This window comes from Phalaenopsis equestris, unplaced genomic scaffold (assembly GCF_001263595.1).
Source record: "Phalaenopsis equestris unplaced genomic scaffold, ASM126359v1 Scaffold000215, whole genome shotgun sequence".
Lineage (NCBI taxonomy): Eukaryota > Viridiplantae > Streptophyta > Magnoliopsida > Asparagales > Orchidaceae > Phalaenopsis > Phalaenopsis equestris.
In genome coordinates, this window is record NW_018164657.1 from 47,417 (window position 1) to 67,078 (window position 19,662).

Sequence of the window (19,662 nt, forward strand, 5' to 3'; positions counted from 1 at the left end):
ACCCAATGGATGGTCAAGAAAGGTTTTAGGAGATATTTGGAGTGATTTTGGATAATTTAAGACTTTTTTGGAATTTTTGGGTCATGAGGGGCATTTTGGTAATTTTGAACTTTTTGGGAGTATTTTGGTAAATTTGAAAATTTTAATGTGTTTTGGGTAGTTTAGATGGTTTAAAGAAGGTTGGGGTAATTTTTGGACAAACTTACGTAATTTGGGCAATTTTGAGGATTTTAGGGTTTCAAAGGTAGTTTGGTAATTATGGGAAAGTTTATGGGTAAAAGGCTAAAATTGGGTATTTAGGTAGAATTGGGGTTCAATAGGATGCCAATCATGAAATTACCCTTCATGAGCCATGAGACCAAGGGATACCTCACTTTTGATCCTCCATGTGTTGGCCGTAGCCAAACCCTAGCCTAGGGCTAATATTTTAGGGGACCATCCACATGAGTTTCCAAAAAGATTAAGAGATCAACTAAGAAAATTTGGTTAAGGGTTAATATTGTGAGTGTAAGCGAGGGGTATCAAGTGTATGTGTGTGTGAGACATGACCAAGACCACATCACCCAAGGTCATCCCTAAGGTCAAACAATCCTATGGGGACTCCTCTTAAGCTCCCCCATATTGACTCCACCTACTAAGTGCTAGAGGTTAAGACCAACGTGTAGAACTTCAAGATGACCAAAGAAGAGTTTAGAATTTCTAATGGTGAGGGTATCATCACTAGACCATCGCTAGTCTTCAAGGAATAGTCAATAAGAAAGTCCTATTCATCACTAGTCTTCAAGGAATAGTCAATAAGAAAGTCCTATGGCTAGATCCTAGGCTTCTAAGGAAGAGACTAGACCTCAACCAAAAGTGAGGACAACAAATAGACCCCCAATAAGTTTGGTGTGCTGGGCAAGCACACCGCACGTATTGGCGTTGACCGAAGCGCTCAACAAACAAACACAACTTCCTAAGCCAACATGCTCAGAGCAGAGAAGAGAGAAAATGAAAAAGGGCTTCCGCTGGGGAGTAGACAGGGACTCGCGCTAGGGATCGGAAGGTAGGTTCTCGGAGATAACCATCCAGGATACCTACAGTCACGACGAAGATTCAATGTGATTTTAAACAAAAGATTTTAATTTTAGTTGAAATTAATTTGATTTAAATTTTAAGAAAATTTCAAAAATTAAGGCTGTGTGAAGAGACCGGATCGAAGTGAAAGGGTGTTAAATTGGGAAGGAAAGTTCTAAGACTCACATCCAACCCAAGAGATAGTGAAAGAGAATAGAACGAAGGCTTATCCCAAGGGAGTAGAACGGTGGCCTTGAGGAGTAAAACGGTAGTCTACGGTCCCGGACGGACGCCTACGGTCCCAAGAAAGTATAACGGAGGTCTACGGTCGCGAGTGCTGAGGAGGAAGTAGGACGGAGGCCTACGGTCCCGATAGAGTAGAACGAAGGTCTACGGTCCTGAGTGCTGAGGCGGGAGTAGGAAGGAGGCCTACGGTCCCAAGAGAGGGAGTAGAACGGAGGTCTACGGTCCCGAGTGCTGAGCTGGGAGTAGGACGGAGGCCTACTGTCCTACGGTCCCGAGGGAGTAAAACGGAGGTCTACGGTCCCGATTGCTGAGATGGGAGTAGGACAGAGGCCTACAGCCCCAAAGGAGTAGATCGGAGGTCTACGGTCTCGAGTGCTGAGATGGGAGTAGGATGGACGCCTACGGTTCCGAGCGAGTAGAACAGAAGTCTATGGTCCCGAGTGTTGAGGTGAGAGTAGGACGGAGGCCTATCCCAAAGTGCTAAGACTACTGAGAAGGGAGTAGGGTAGAGGCTTATCTCGAAATGCTGAGAACACGAAAAAACCTTTGGTATCATGTGTATAGTGTGAGTTGCAGAAATTCTCATATGGAACACGGGATGTGAGAGAGACATGGGGAATTCACTTATCATTTTTTATTTTGGTTATTATTAAGATTATCAAATTTGATTTCCTTCTTTGTCTTTAGATTTTGAATTTTAATCTTTATTTATTATCAAACTTCTTTTATATCGTTCCTTCTTCGTTATGATTTAGGACAAACACATGATCATGGGGCTTTTCATCAATCGTACAAAAAGGCGACTCAACAAACATGTTGAAATCTTGAAAGAAAACTATAGATGCTATAATAAGAATGAAAGTTCGACTCTTTTTTGTAATTTTTGATAATTTGAAAACAAAGTAAACAACTAAATTTAACTAAATTATTGTAAGATGAAAGCAATATAAATAAAATATCTTTTTCCTTATCATGAATCAGTAATAAGTATGTAATTCTTTTGAGGAAGTATCTAAAATTTTGTTATGTCAAATAGGAGCAATATTATTCTTTACCCTTACTAGATATGCCATGAAGAACATTGGCTAATTTAAAGTTTCAATAGTCCCAAAGAGGGGCTAGGTAGGGAAGATACTAGCTCTCACTCTAGAGTTTCTTCTACTCCCTCACCTAGGGGCTGACATCTCGTATCAAGACCTAAAATAATAAACCGAATGTCGAGCTTTAACTTGTCACATTGGGGTTTAGTCTGTCCCTCTAAAATTCTCTAACTCTACACCCTTCAAAGTTTATTTCTTTATTTATTAGTACTCAATCATATGAATTATATTATCATCCATACAATCTTATATGATTATTACCATTAATTAACTGAGACAATAAGTGTCGCTTAGGCGTCGTCTTCTCTGTTATCCTAGTGCTTAAACGCCAGTCATGGGCGCTTAGGCTGCTTCATTTGCACACCTTCATTTTTACTCTAAATTTAATCATTTTTCACTCATTTTACCATTTTTCATCCATTTGACTGTACCTAAAAGAAAAACACACAAATATTTTCCATTAAAGCACAATATCCTCAAAAATAGATATAAAAATTTATACAAAACAAGTAGAAATATGTAAACACGCAGGAAGTCTAAATTAAAATTAAATGTAGTCACAAAGATAAAAACTTAACTTAAATTTTTTTCCACCGAACTCTTGAAGTTCCTTTGAATCTCTTTTCTTCCTTTCTCTTTCAATAATCTCTATTAACACACTACAACTTCTCATTTTCTTCCCTCTAAAAGTAGAGTGGTAGAAAGAAGTCTCAAAGAGAGGGGCCGGCGGCGACTAATTGAGTCTCCCTTTCATTTAATCAAAGTCATTTCTATAATTTTTCAAAAAGTACTTTGATTTCTTCAAAAATGTGTCTACATTCAATGAATCTTCCAAAAGTTGCCTCCTTTCAATAGTCACTTGAATGTATTTTTGTGTCCATTAACCATAAACCACGTTTTCACCACGAGTTGCTTCAAACACCCTTCAAAAATTCATCTAAATTCATTGAATCATCAAATAACTACCTTTGACGATTAAGTGCAAGGTAAGTGTCGCTTAGGCGTCGTCTTCTCTATTATCCTGGTGCTTAAACGCCAGTCATGGGCGCTTAGGCTGCTTCATTTGCACACCTTCATTTTTACTCTAAATTTAATCATTTTTCACTCATTTTACCATTTTTCATCCATTTGACTGTACCTAAAAGAAAAACACACAAATATCTACCATTAAAGCACAATATCCTAAAAAATAGGTAAAATAGATATAAAAATTTATACAAAAATGCTATATATTTTATGTATATCAGTCTTCAAAAGCAACCCAATGTTTATTCAACCCAATCTGAGGCAAGGACAATCTAAATCTCTCTGAATGGGAATACTCCATTAGAAAATCACACTAAAATAACTCCTTAACAAATATAAGAGGTCAAGATTTATGATAATTAAAGAGAATTTCTAATCATTAGCCAATTCAAGTCGTCATTTTGTAGGGCTGCTGAAAAATAAATAGTCATGATATTTGATAATAAATATTTGAATGAAGGAACAAAATCATCTAAAAATAAATTTAAAACTGCACCTCAGACAGACATATTAAGCTATTTTTATCATGTAAACAACATCGATTGAAAAGACAAATCAACTAAAAGAATACAGCCTAATTTTTGAAACAAAAGATAATCTGTTCTTTTTATAATGTGATTAACAACTGAAAATAAAAATCAACCTAAAGAATATGGCAACATTTTTTAAACAAAGCATGAGAATGAGAGAAAGTCTGCACCAACTTGACTCACCCATAGTCCAATATATGTAATCCATATGGATTAAAATCAGTAAAATATTAAATATTTAATTTGACCAATTGCCTCATTAGCGGAGATTAAAAGCAATGATATTTTGTACATTATTTTCCTGTACAAATATTAAATAAGAAAGCCAATATATGGAAATTAGCAACTCAAAAAATAATAACTTCAATTTCTCTATTTATTAAGATCCAATCCAGAACAAAACAAATCCACTAAAATGGTACAAGTAATATATGTTCAAAGCAAAGGCAATTTATTCCTCGTTCAGTAGCAACGTACTAAAAAAATAAGTCAGGAGGAGGACAAAGTAAATATTGATATTTTTCTTTATTTATATGAGCCCCAACTCAATTCAGACCATCATGGATAGGCTTACAAAAGTTTAGAATATTACTTATCCAATAAAACTAACTTCCATGCAATACAAGAGCAAGGCAACCAGCACCTATCTCCCCTCAACATTGCATTGTTGAAACACCATGCACCGCTGAACCTTTTTTTTGGCAATTTTGTATGTATAAACACATTCTCAAATTCTTCTGTATTTATAAACACACAAGTAAATGAATAAATTATTATAAATCATTTGAGCACTTCTTATGATATCAAGCATTATTGCAATGCTAAAAAATTTCATGCTTTAAAACTCACAAGATGTATTCTGGTACTGAACCTGAAATCCAACCATAGTATTAATCCCCATTGTTCTTATCCCGTAAATCAAATTAGCCATCCCAGAAAATAGAATTCTCATTCATGCAAGAAAGAATGAACAATTTTGATAAATATTTCCAGTAGCCTGTTATTCTGTATCACTATAGCCGTTTGAAGCTGTTAGAATGAGCATACCCTCATTTCCCCATGAACTCTCTCTCTGAAAGCAGTTGGAGTAATTTACTATTGTTTGCTGGATGACCCTCTCTGATAAGGCATTCTGCAAGAGTAATATGGACAAGATCATCAGGCTTCACGCCCCTCACTAACATCTGATCAAAGAACATAATTGCTCTATTTAATTGTCCAGCTTTACAGTACCCATGTATGAGAATTCCATAGGGCACAACGTCAGGCAACAATCCCTTGCTAAGAGCTTCATGAAAGGCTTGTGAAGCTTCTTCTAAAAGACCTTCCTTGCACAAGCCATTAATAAGAACACTATAACTAACAATATTTGGGGAGATGTGATTTCTCAACATTTCTTCATGAAGAGCGATTGAATTTTCCATTCTCTGCATTTTGAAGTAGCCATCCATCAAACAGCTATATGTTACAACATTAGGCATGGAACCCTGCTCAACCAACTCATTAAAAAATAGCAAAGCTTCATCCAGCTTGCCTTCTTTACATAAGGCATCTATCAGAATTGTAAACGTTATTACATTAGGCTGAAGAGCTTCTCGCAACAAGTTTTGATAAAGCCTAATAGCTTCATTTATTTTCTTTGCAGAACAAAAACCACTAATCATTGTGTTGTAAGTGACAATATCAGGTTTCAAACCCTTCCGAAAGAGCTTCCCAAGCAGCTTCAGTAGCTCTTCAAGGAGTCCTTTCCTGCAAAGACCATTGATGAGAACATTATAAACATAAATATAAGGATGAGTGTTGGTTCCGTGCATCATGTCACACATCTTCATTCCAGCTAACACATTATTGTTCTTACAGAGGCCATCAATAAAAATGCAATATGTCATGGCATCTGGAATAAAACCAGTCTTCATCATCCTGAAGAAAAGCATAGCTGCTTCTAAAAACCTCCCTTCATTTTCCATCCCTTTGATAAGCAATGTGAAGGTGGCCACATCTGGTAACAGGTTATGCACTTTCAATAACCTGTAAGTCTTCAAGGCATTGCCTAATTTTCCCAATCTGCACCACCCATCAATCAAAGCATTATACACCATGATGTTAGGTTCTGAAACTGTCTTGAGAAGAAATCTAAGAGCATCCACTGTTCTCCCAACCTTGCACAAACCCTTAATAAGCAAACAATGTACAACCACATCTGGGGTGCAACCACTGACCATCATATGTTTATACACAATAAAAGCTTCTTGCAAATCACCTAAATTGCAAAACCCATCTATAAGGCTGCTATAGGTTAAAACATTTGCCTCAAGCCCTTGCTTCAGCATCCTCGAAAATACTCCAAATGCTTCAAGAATGTAACCATTCTGACTTAATCCATTCATCAGTGTGCTATAACTGACAACATTGGGTGCCACCTCTTCCTTCAACATTTTGTTGAATAGCTTGCAGGCTTGTTCCATAACACCAACTCTAACATAGCCGGCAATAAGAGAACTGAAAACAATAACATCTGGCTTTATCCCATGCTTCAAAACCGTCTCAAGTATCTTAGATCCCTCCTCTACTCTACCTTCCTTGCAAAATCCATCAATAAGAATAGAATACATTATCAAATCTGGCTTAATTCCTCTTTTCAACATTATCTCAAAAACTTCAGATGCATCATCTAATCTACCCTCATGACAAAAACAACGAACTATTATACTATAGGTGACCACAGTGGGCCCTGGTCCCTTCTCCACAACTAGACAGAACAAATCAAAAGCAGCAGAAAGTTGATTCCCAATGCATAAGCCATTCAAAAATCGATTAACAATGTAAATTGTAGGTAAAACACCCATTTCAGCCAAATTTCTATGAAAATTCAGCATCTTTACAACTTCCCCTCTCTCAAATAACAAACTCATCACGGTCAGATACCCATCATCCAATTCTTGGAAAATTTTCAAAATTCTACTCCCTTCATCTCTACCGAATAAAGGATAAAGAAATTCTTGAAGAAAAGCCCTATGGAAACTAATTGTTTTATTGGATTTCATGATAGCTCTTGTTGGTTGATGGACTCCAAAACAGGCCCTGAACAAAAGTATGATGAATCTGGTATCAAGCTTAGTTAACGTAAAAACCATTTAAGGAAGCACCCATCCAGCAGCGTACTGGAAATGCATAAAGTTGACATCATAAATCAAATTGAAGATTATTTCATTACACGCACCTTTTATGCAAACCACGTTCCAGTGCAGCATTTTAATAAGAGAAAACCAGTATATGCAACTCCAAGGAGAGAATAAAATAAAACAAACACTATAATTTCTTAAATCGAAGCTACCACAGAATGATAAAAAGATCAAGTGCAAGCTACCACAAAATGATAAAAAAGATCAAGTGCAATATAATGACATACACAATGCAATTCTGCAGGAAAAATGTTGCTGACAAGTATATGAAAAAACATGAAAAAAGGGATTGAAGTGGAGGACCTAGGGGAGGTCGGGCATGACTAAACCGGCTACGGGATTCAAAAGAAGGCTCTCTCAATCCAGCAGGAGGCTGGACTGGCCCCTTTCTCCCTCTTTCAATGGGCGGGAATTATTCTCCCCTTCCTTTTCTATTTTATCGCCTATATATCTATTATAAATATGTGTGCTTGCTGTTTTAGGGTTTAGTTTTGTCTTTCCGATTTCAAAATTATGTCCAGCTTATCATTGGAAGTTGTTTTCCCGTCTAGGGTTATATCCAAAAGCAAGAAGCGGCGCCGCCTGTAACTTGTCAAAGGTAGAGATCTTCTCCAAAGATTCTAGGGGTGCTCCAGTTGTAACTAGACATCATAAATCAAATTGAAGATTATTTCATTCCACAAAATTTTTATGCAAACCACGTTCCAGTGCAGCATTTTAATAAGAGAAAACCAGTATATGCAACTCCAAGGAGAGAATAAAATAAAAGAAAACAAACAACTATAATTTCTTAAATCAAACCTACCACAGAATGATAAAAAAGATCAAGTGCAATATAATGACATACACAATGCAATTTTGCAGGAAAAAGGTTGCTAACAAGTATATGAATAAACATGTAAAAAGGGATTGACTACGGGATTCAAAAGAAGGCTCTCGGTCCAGCAGGACGCTAGACTGGCCCTTTCTCCCTCTTTCAATGGGCGGGAATTATTCTCCCCTTCTTTTTCTGTTTTCCCGCCTATATATCTATTATAAATATGTGTGTTTGTTGTCTTAGGGTTTAGTTTTATCTTTCCGATTTCAGAATTCTGTCCAGCTTGTCGTTGGAGGCTATTTTCCAGTCTAAGGCTATATTCGAAAGCGAGAAGGGGCGCCGCCTGTAAATCGTCAAAGGTAGAGATCTTCTCCAAAGATTCGATGGGTGCTCCGGTTGTAACTACACTCCACGGGGAAATTTATCTTCCCCAACTTTCCCCCGGTTTCCAGCCACAAACCTCCAAGACCTCCTCCCCACCTTCCTATTGTACTGCTAACCATCTCAGTCCTCTCACAGCTGTCCACCAGTTGTTTCGCCTCACCCTAGCCGGAGAGTCATGTTGTGTTGTATTTCATTTTCCTGTTTTGAAACTTAATTGTAACCCTACAGTTTTGGTGCAATAAAATAAGTTTTCCTATCATAAGTTGGGTTAACTTTGGTATCAGGGGCATTGCATATCTTCCTAATAAGTATAGTTTCAAAAGCCAATAATACATGCCAGCTGGATTCTAATTCGCCAATTGGTATACAGCAAAAAGAAGGCAATTTCAATTATACTCTACCAGGACCCATTTCCATTGTTAACTCATGCTTTTGCATCAGGATTAAAGAAGACGAGATGTATTAAAGTATCACTCGAACACTATTGCAAATCAATCCTCCATTTTTAGGAAGAATTTGTCCAGTTAAGATTTCCAACTATGAAGTAAGAGAATTCTACACAAAAGGCTGTTTTATACAAAACAATAAAAAAACTTGTATTCTTTTCATTCCATGATATCAAGATTCTCATAAATTTTTTTACAAAAAATTAAATAACTAGAAAAGTTAAATTACTTTAATTTTTTCAAGGGACTCACAATAGCCAATAAACATTCTTATAGACAACACCTCAGCCACCACAATAATTCATCCATGAATCTGACATGAAATCTGTGGATTAACGGTACATAATAATACTTTCGACTATGGATTTATCTTTAAGATTTTCAAGTAGCTGCCAGCTGTTTCAAGCCGACATTAAGAATTCTCTTTCTCAGTTCACTTAAATTCTTGATTTTTAATCACTTAAAACGAACCAACTTTCAAATCTCTTATAAATTAAGCTTAAAATTTCAAATCTCTTATAAACTAAGCTTAAAATTTTCCCCTTCAGTCTTCAAATTATTTTCAAAATCACTTCAATACCCAAATTATTTAATCTTACACTTTCAAAATAACTTAAGCTTGTAATTTTTATACAAATTTATGTACATTCTTTGATAAGCTTACAATTTTTAGTTAAATTCTCATACAAAATAATAAAATCTTACATGTTATCATACATTCATAAACATATAAATGCATACAAAACCCATATAAATTTTAAACATTTTTATATATTTATCATATAAGGGCGCAAGTTACATTCAAAACATGCAAACACAAAACTTAACAATTTCATACAAATTTATGTATTTTTTTAGATGCCTACAACCTCGCACATAATTAACATAATGACAGTTTATCAGCATTTTTGTTGAAATTTTCTCAGAAAAATTTCAACTACAAATTACATGATTAAAGTAACAGTAACTACCATGATACCAAATATTTCCAGAAAAATTCAAATGGTAGCTATCCCTAACTTCTCTATACAAGACAATGCAATAATAAAAACCCAATTAACTCCTATCAATAGCATAAATAGAAATGACAAACAAATCACAAATCTTCTTTCCTTCATCTGTATAATTGCTGTTGTGCCTGTAACTGTGATGTTGTCTCTTTGTCCAACATCTCTAAATATTTGATCGTGTGATTCTATAGTAAGAGCAGGACCAACCACTTCTGCATTAACTTCTCCGGTGTCATCTCGTGCTTGATCTAGCTAAGTTCAGATCTTTCTTTCTCCTTGAAACTCTTCTTTTGGGCCATTTTATCTTGAATTCATTCTTATTTGAGGTTCATGCATATGAATGATTTCATCCAGAGAGCCGCGAAGAAATGCATCGGAGATTTCCAGTTGTTGTACCAGCCATTGATGGCCATTGATGATGGGCAGCTAGTGAGAGCAGTATTCAAATAATGGGCATTTTGGCGAATGGGCTGAAAATTTTGGTATATTGAATGCCTTGTTGTTGCTTGAAATCTTGTGCCACCAGACAAACTTTGAATTTGCTAGGTGTTCCATCCAGAGAGTATTTGGTCGGGTATGTCCAACTTTTAGCCAATGATGTTAGCATGGGGTGGAGGATCAACAAGAGCTTACACCATTGGAGATGTTGTGTTGCTTGTTGAAAGGTGGTAGGATCAGTTAGTAACCGGTTGATGTGTTGAGGTTTAGTATTTGATTGGGTTTAAGAGATCCGGTATGGAGTCCATTTGTCATGGGGTGTTTGGATGGATGTGGTTAGGATGGATGTGGCAATGATGAAGGTGAAGTGGAGGATTCAGATGTAAATGGATTTGTATCATTAGTAGTTGGGTGCTGGAATAGTATTCGTTGTAATGAAGGTAGCGATAGGTTCTAGATTGAGTGTAGATGTTATGCACGAAGCTGAAGGTGTGATAGTTATTGTGGTTTTGGCAAGATGTTGGGAAATTGGTAAAAGGAAATTTGGTGAATTATATTTGGGGTAGTGGAAGATTGGGAGGTTGGGTTTTGGTAGGGGAGGACAATTTCATTGAAGACAACATGTCGCTAGCAGTAGTATCCTTTATGAAGGGGTGGATAGCCACTAATTATGCATGGTGGGCTAGTTTGAGTGTAGCGTGGGGTTTTTCCAGGAGAAGCATAGGCAACCGAAAGTGTGGAGGTGGTTGTACTCAGGGAATTTGTGAGGGAGAAGTTCGTATGGAGATTTGAGTTTGGTTGTTTTTGACGGAATGCAATTTAAGAGGTATGTGGCAGCTAGTACCACTGCTGTCCAGAATTTGTAAGGAAGATGAGCGGTGAGGAGAAAGATTCGGGTGATCTCGATGAGGTGACGATGTTCTCTCATGGCAAACCCATTTTGTTGGGGTGTATAGGGACAGCTGAATTAATAAGTTATGTCGTGAGAGTTTAGATAGGTTTGCAATGAATGGTACGTGTATTCGCCACCTCCATCGGAGCGTGAGGTTTTTATGTTGGTGTTGAATTGATTTTGAATAAGTTCATGGAAAAGAAAAATTTACGTGTTATTTCAGATTTTGCAAACATAGAAAACACTCAGATAAATCTAGAGTGATCATCAATAAAAAAGAAAGTATTTATAACCTTGTAAAAATGGAGTGACATCTGAATGAACAAGATCGAAAAGACATGAGGGCTGAAACAGAAGTAGTAAAAAATTGTTGATGACTCTTAGAAGAGCTACATTCATTACAATATAAAATAGAAATTGGACTAGCTTTAATATTAGTTGTCTAGAGGGTGGCGGTGGTGATAGCTTGATGTGGATGCCCGAATCGTCAATGCCAAGAAGAGCGGAAGGGGATGATGAGCGGGTTGTTGAAAGGGCAGAGAGATGAGATAGAGACCATTCTTGCTAGGTCCTTGCAGGAGGATGTGGTTGGTGCTCCAGTCCTTGATGACAAAGCCAATGGAGCGGATGAGATGCCACAGTTAATGTCAGATGGAAAAAAGTGTTCTGGTTTTTTTTTGTAAACTCAGAATCGCCAACCTATCTAACCATCGTCTTAGGATTTTGTTTCTATAGTGCCTTCTTACTTGAATCGTCGTAATAATTTCGAGAAGAGAAAGATTCAGAAAATGAGGAAAGTAAGATGAAAAATAGGCAGGCAAATTGAAAAAAGAACATGGAGAACTTATGTTGGGAAAAACCTCATGCGATGGGTCAAGAATGTATATCCAGAACGAAAACGGACTAAGACAAATTGAGACTCTCATCCACAAAAAAGAACCCTATATAACCAACTCATAACCAGAGAACAAAAAAAATTATTTTTGTTTTAAGGTCAAAGCACTCCCAAAGAGACATCCAATTTGATTAATTACAACTTGGGGAATACCCAAAAATACTCTCAATTAGAGAAGTCTTGATTGCATTAAAGTGACGACTAGTGAGAGGGTGTCAAAAAAGATTAATATCTCATATAAACGTCCAATGCCTTCAAAGCTCTTGCTAAGCCACATGGTAGATAATGAGTCTCTTGCAATCCCAAATGAGTAACGACTTATCAGCGAATGAGGCTTATGAAATAACAGACTCGTCATATAGGATCCACACTATGCTTTCAAGTCTATCTGATCTATAAGGATAGAAGGTGAATCACCGCATCCCAAACAAGTGACAGCTTGTCTACGAAAAGAAATATATGAAGCGTCAAAGAAGCGGCAGGGCTCAAAATGGGTATAGTGAAGGAGAGAGAGTAATTCTAATCGGGTAAAGATAATCATATCAGGATACCACGGATCCATCATCCCAAACAATTAGGACCTTAAATCTAATCTGGTCATGAAGGTAGCCGAACCAACACAGCCAAAGACCCCTTTGTCAGTAATCCATGAATTATGTCGTCCAAGAGCATCTCGATAGCCCTAAGATCAAAAGAAGTAAACTCTAAATCTTATGACCCTCTGCAGGTAAAAAGAAGAGCTTGGATTTATACCTGTCAAAGTGATGATGAAGCTGCTGGAGTAGAAAGGAAAGAGAGGTACGACTACGAAGCCGAGACGCTCTCACAAATGACTTATTACCCATTTGGGTCGGGGAAGCCTCTAACTCCCTAGGAGTGCTAAACAACCATCCAAGTAAAAATCTTGTGTTTGGCCAAACAGGTTAAAGAAGTGCAGGGACTTCTCCTCGAGACATGCAGAATAATACAGTGAGCTAACAAGTTCTAATATGACTTGGGTTATAGGGATGCTATGCATACCGTTTTAAATTCGACTCGAAGGTCATTCAGAAAAGTAAAAATAATTTTTGAGAAGTTGAGATGATTTTAAATTAAATTTTAATTAATCTCAATCTTTATTGAACTTTTGTAAAAAAAGTTATAATTATAGGTCCTTAAAGAACCTAAATTGCATTTATCAAATAATTCCAAAACAAGCTATAATCAAAAAAAAGTAAATGGCAAACACATAACAGGAATGTAAAGGAAAGTCAAATATAAAGAAAAAAAGATCGGTTGTCGTTGGGTCGGCAACCTATCCCAGGAAAGCAACAGGGCGGTCAAGCACCGCATATACACATCTGGTCCTAATATTATATATCAAAGATAAATCGGAATTAAGGTACGGGACACGAGCATACAGCTTATGGTTCCTATCGCGTGGCTCCACCCGTCACGCAGCTCAAAACCCGTATCCATATCTTATTTTTAATACGGACTTAACCTGCATTACAACGGAGTCTATACAAGTTATAGCAAGTAACACGAATTAAACCACGTCCGGCGGAAGGACAGCTAAGGAAGCACCTGTAGAAAAGGTGTTAGTCTTAATGATTAAGCTCCTCTGTGATGGACATGGCACCCTACAAGAATACCGCCCATATATATACTAGTGTGCAAGTCTCAAACTCGGTAAACACACAAAGTAGCACTCAAAATATTTAGTTACGACAAAAACCAAGGAACAATAGACATACATGAAAAATATTACCTAAGCACCCTGGTTGTAGCGTAGCAAAACAACTAAACGCAAGGTGTTCTAGTCATTGCATCTAAGTGTGTAGAGTGGGTAAGAGGTTGGTGAATTTTTCTAATAAGGACTCGACCAGCATTACAACGGAGTTCATACAAGTTATAGCAAGTAACACGAAATAAACCACGTCTGGCGGAAGGGCAACTAAGGAAGCACCTGTAGAAAAGGTGTTAGTCTTAATGATTAAGCTCCTCTATTATGGACATGGCACCCTGCAAGAAGACCGTCCATATATATATACTAGTGTGCAAGTCTCAAACTCGGTAAACACACAAAGTAGCACTCAAAATGTTTGGTTAGGACAAAAACTAAGGAACAATAGACATACATGAAAAATACCTAAGAACCCTGGTTCTAGCGTTGAAAAACAACTAAACGCAAGGTGACCGACAATGTCCCCATCTTAAAGATTCAAGGGTTCTAAAAGATGTCACTAGATGCAAGTTTTTTTTATGAACAAAAACTTGAAAAGATTGACCTTATGTATTGTCTAAGCTAAGGATGCAATAGTTTCAAAAGAGATTTTGAAACATGATGCATACGGGTAATAAAACTATTTTTTTTTAATTTAAAAATAGGTCCTAAGAGGAAAAAAACCTAAGTACAACATACGCGTGCTAATCACGATAAGATAACTGGAATTGTTGGTCGACACATCCTCATGAGCAACACATATTAACACATTGCAATTAGTAATGAGTCGCTCAACTAACAAGTGAGATTCGTCATCGAGACGATCAGGGATGCACATGCATATGCAATGTGATTCAATGCAATGTGAACACTCCGTCGAAAGAGAGATCACGAGATAACAAATATTTATCACGAGAATGACGAATACATCGATAGTGCAAACATGCAAGTGCAAGACACAAAAATGCAGTCATACACACACTTCATGCAAAAGAGCGTGCCCATGACAATGTGATGTGCTGCCATGGAGGAAGGGTAGTATGATTCGTGCATCAAACAAATTCAGTGGCTAAAAAGCGTGATGTGGGAAAGGTGAGAGTCATGTAATCTAGTAGAAATAAATTGTACATTAGATAGATTCAATGGCTAGGAACTGTGACCCATGCTAAGTGACACGATGAGAAGTGCAGGTGCACAGACACTATGCATTGGATGGTTTCAGTGGTTGGGGAGCGTGACTCATGTCAAGTAACGGTGCGACACACCTACGACGTTTCCAAGTGCTACCGCTGGAATTGAAATGGCGCAATTTTCAGTAGGTAGAATTGCGTCCCGTCTAGGCTTGATGTACAAGCCGTGCCCGAAAAGGACGCATGATTTTCTAAAGTGAGTGCGTGAGAACATGGACTCAAGTGAAGTCCTCAAACATGCAAAAATGCGAAAGTGCAAATTCAAAAACGCAGGGCGAGGTGCAGAGTGACGTGAGAATTTCAAGCAGCATATGCATAGAGTAATGTGCCCAAGTGAGGGACAAATACCTGCCCAAAAGTGCACAACAAGGTGCTAGTGCAAGTTCATGAGTGAATGTGCTAATGCAAGCAACTCAAAACACATGCAACAATGCAACAATCAATTGAGATTAGTCAATTGATACAATAGGGGCAATGGAGATCGATCGACCGAATCGACGGAAGAGGTCAATTGATATGATTGAGTCGGTGGTGTTCGGTTGATTTAGTCGATGGAAGTGGTTGATCCAGATGATCGGACTGGTGGCGACCGATCAATCGAGTTGATGAGTGGTCGATCGATACAATCAGTTCAGGTGGAGGTCGATCGATCCAATTGAAGGAAGTGGTTAATCAGGAAGATCAACCCAGTAGCATTCGATCAATCAAGTCAACAAAAGTGGTCAATCAGGATGATCAGACTGACTGAAGTGGTCGATTAACCGATCGGATCGGTTGCAACCAATAGATCATGTAGGTGAAAGTGATAGATTGACTAATTGAGCAAGTGGCAGTCGATCGATCGTGTCAGCAGAAGTGGTCGATCGCGTCGATGGTGGTCTATCAACGAAGTCGATAAAAGTGATTGATAGACCAATCGAGCAGTGGAGGTTGAGCGATTATGTCGACGTAAGTGGTTGATTGACCGTTTGGGCCATGGCGGCTGATCGAACATGTCAACGAAAGTGGTCGATCGAGACGATCAATCCAGTGATAGCTGATCGACCGAGTTAACAAAAGTGTCTGATTGACTGATCGGGCCGGTGGAAGCCAATCAATCATGTCGACGAAATTGGTTGGTTCAGTGATTGGGCCCATGACAGCCGCTCGATCATATCAACGAAAAGATAATTGATCGAGCCAATGTAAGCGACCAATCGACAACACATGCAAAAATGAATATTTTAGATGCACATTTTGAAATCATGCAAAGTAAATCACACGAATGCAACCACATGTAAGAAATGAAGCCCTGATCTCATGATGGAACGGACTCGTCCTAACGATCTCGCATGGTATCTAGGGTAAAGATAAAGTTGTAGTTATCGTCCGTTACACAAGGTGCGGAGGGTTTACCTCTAACGAAAATTTTTCTGTGGAAAGAAAAATTTCACAAAAATGAAAACCCTCTCCCACGGACCTAACCTTCGTGATTCAGGGAATGATGATCAAAGAAATTCCTCGATCTCTAGATCGATATGGCTTCAACCCGTTCATCAAGGGATACAGTCGTTGAATAACCATGGGATAACTAGGTTCTCAGTCGATAGTTCAATGTGCTAGGGATTGACGAGAACTCGCAAGGATTCATATGAGAATCAAAAAGCTTCTGACCTATGGGGCTTCCTCTAACAATAGCTTTGGTCTCTAAAACAGATCTTAGAGGACTGCTAGAAATGAAACACAAAGGTTTATAGAATTTCACCTTCGTGATGTTTGAGGTTGCATTCTCTTTGCCTGTCTAAGTTGTCGACGTCGAAACCACGCACCGATGTACCTCGCAAGACATGCATGGAATGAGGGAAGAGCGATTGAGATTACAAGTATTTGAAATAAATATCACAACATACAAAAATATGATCGGTGCCTACCTCCATGAGAGGGATTGCTCGGACTTCTAAATGCCGGAGGAGGCATCGCGGCTTCGACCGCGAGGGAAAGGAGGCCGTCGAAGGGAGGCAACTGCAGGTTGCTTTCTGGCGGCTCGGGTCGCCAGTCGCAAGGGCGAAGCAGCCCAAGGCTTACGGGCCGCAAGAGGCGAGCGACACAAGAGCGCTGCGAAGCTATGGCCTCAGGCGGAACAGAGAAAGGGGCCTGCCCTTTTTGTAATTGGAGTTGCAGGAGGGTGGAGCGTCGCTGACGGCAGACGGCACCGGCACGAGATAAGGAAGACCGAACGAGGGGACGCTACGCATCGAGCCTGAGAGGAAAAGAGGGGCCGGCTGTGAGGGGGAAAGCTCAGGCCTAGCATCTCCGATAATCGGCCAAGGATCCAGCGACCTCGGGAAGGAAGCCGCGAAGGCTACGAGAAAAAGAAAACCCCTAGCACACTCGCTCTGGCGGCAAAGTCGGGCAAAAGGGGGGAATGAAGCCTTGAGGAGAGGCTTACCAGAAGCCAGCACCGGACGGAGTGACCAGCGGCGAGGTCCGGACAGAAAGGATGTCGCCCGGGGGAAGCATGCGTTGCTCAGGACGGCTAGGGCAGGAGCACCAGGCCGACGGGGGCCGCCGACGAGAGGGGCGACCGGCAGTGCGAGCGCGAGGGAGCGGGAGAGTGGCGGCGAAATCCGGCCCGCAGGGCATCAGGCGAAGAAGACAAAAAGCACTCGGGGAAGAATTGAGTGATAGTTGGTATGAGGAAAAAATAGTTTTTCTTATATCAAAATATTTATATTCTTCCTTATTAATAATTAAAAGCATCGGTTTGTGTGTTTCCATTTGTCCTCCCTAAGCAAAATTAATTTTTTTGACTTGCTTGCACGGTATGTTTCACAATCCAAGGCATTTAGATAAATTCATCACTAATCGAGCTAATTTGAGTCTGATGTGCATACGAAGTGGTTTCATAGATTTCTCTAGTTGCGAAAAGTTACATATGAATGTTATAGAATGTCATATCGCTCAAGACGATATCCAATGAGTGTGACATCAAAAATTGGTGTCAACAATGAGATTGTGATTTAAGATTGGAGAGTGAGACATTATGGTGTTGGTATGATACCTTGCCCAGTGTGGGTGATTGAGAGTGGCTCGGGAAGGTGGAGCTTACATTATGGTGTTTGTATGATACCTTGCCCAGTGTGGGTGATTGAGAGTGCGGAGTCCTCTCTAATGAGAATCGAATCAAAGCCACTGTACTATTGAGCTTGCTAAAGGTGATCATAATTAGAGGTGAGATGGTTGGTTGCTCCCGAGCCTAGGAGCCATATTTATGAGGTTGGTTTGGTTGAGGTCATGAGCGTGGCTTTTTGTTTGGTAGATGAATATGAACTGAAATTGTTGTAATTCCTGTATTGAAGAGCACTATGACCAACTTTATCGTAGATTTGGCAGGACATACGGTTGGTGGCAGAACCCTCATTTTGGCCTCCTCTGTTTGAAGTTGATGAACTGTGAGTTCCCTTGTTGTTGTAGGAACGCCAACCACAACTACGGTGGTTGTTGTTACCACCACGAGTGGTTAATAGTGCCATAGAATCAATGCTGGTTTATTTTGTGCTTTTAACCAAGATATTTATCTCTTTGCTGCAAATTAAGAGGTACATGTCATCGAGTTTGATTAGTCCTAACCTGGTTCAGATGGCAGTTTTGAAGGATTGATATGAGGGAGGTAAATCATTGAGTATGTGGAGTATAATGTCCTCTTGTTCAATGTGGGCATCAGGTGTAGTGATAGTGTCAACTAGGGATTTGATGGTCAATGGGTATTGAGACATGTGATACACCAAAAATATATGCATTTTTAGACACATATTTCATACTCATTTTTGGTGATATTGCAATTTAATGGAAGGTATTTTTATGTTTTCTTGCAGGTAGTTGAATTTTAGGACTTGAAGCAAAAAGGATGAAATTTGGAGCAAAAATAAAGAAGTTGAAAATTTGTTCAGTGCTGATGGCGTCGTTTGACAGCGAGCAACAATTAATTAAATAAACACTGGCGCTGACTAAGCCAGAATGGGCGCTGACGACGCTTATGGTTGTTTAGGCCCTGTTTCTAGAAGATTCACGGCGTCGTTTGACAGCAAGCAGCAATTAATTAAATAAACACTGGTGCTGACTAAGCCAGAATGGGCGCTGACGACACTTATGGTTGTTTAGGCCCTGTTTCTAGAAGATTCAACGAATCTGGACGCTTTTTGAAGAGTTCTTGGATGCACATATTGGAGAACATACTCTAGGCTCTATTTGGGGTCGAAATTCATCAGAAAAAACTCTCTCTCTTGTGGTCTTTATTTGCCCCCTCTTTATTCCTCTTCGTCCCTCCTTGCTCATTTTTCGCCACACCTCGCCTCCATACATTTTTCCATTTTCATTCCACCATCATTTAGAAGTCTATTAGTGATTTTTCTTTAACAGTTTAGAGTTTTTGTGGTGAGATTAAGTGTGAATTCTTCTCTAAGAGTGTTGGAGAAAGAGAAAAGTGAGAGATTTCTTCTTCCTACATTTCCTATAAGAGGCTATAAGAGATTTGTTTTGAAAAAGAGTTTTAAATAAGCGTTGTTTGTTTGTTAGTATTGTATGAACTTTCTTTTATATATGAAATTTGTATGGTGTTGTATCTTTCTCATGAAGTCTGAGTAGTTTACTTTATCTTTCTCTCTACTCTGAGATTTGGTGAAATGAAGAGATAATATGGATATGCCAATATTAAAATATAAAATAAATTGTAATGATTTTTCAACTCCGAACTTAATTTACTTTTC

General features: G+C 38.7%; 1 protein-coding gene across 3 annotated transcripts; it reads right to left on the reverse strand.

The window, feature by feature from the left end:
- Positions 1 to 4,432: 4,432 nt before the first annotated feature.
- LOC110023133 (putative pentatricopeptide repeat-containing protein At1g31840) lies at positions 4,433 to 17,578 on the reverse strand. 3 transcript variants are annotated; one of them, XM_020722385.1, is made up of 3 exons: positions 17,346 to 17,578; positions 16,662 to 17,156; positions 4,433 to 7,039 (listed from the first exon to the last, which is right to left on the reverse strand). In XM_020722385.1, the coding sequence occupies exons 2-3, from the start codon at positions 16,682 to 16,684 to the stop codon at positions 5,008 to 5,010; spliced, it is 2,055 nt and encodes a 684-aa protein (XP_020578044.1). In that variant the 5' UTR covers positions 16,685 to 17,156; positions 17,346 to 17,578; the 3' UTR covers positions 4,433 to 5,007. The 3 variants fall into 3 exon arrangements, 2 of the variants coding, with proteins under 2 accessions (XP_020578044.1, XP_020578043.1); XM_020722384.1 differs by having other exon boundaries at positions 16,662 to 17,258; XR_002293856.1 differs by having other exon boundaries at positions 4,434 to 4,695; positions 4,808 to 7,039; positions 16,662 to 17,578.
- Positions 17,579 to 19,662: the final 2,084 nt, after the last annotated feature.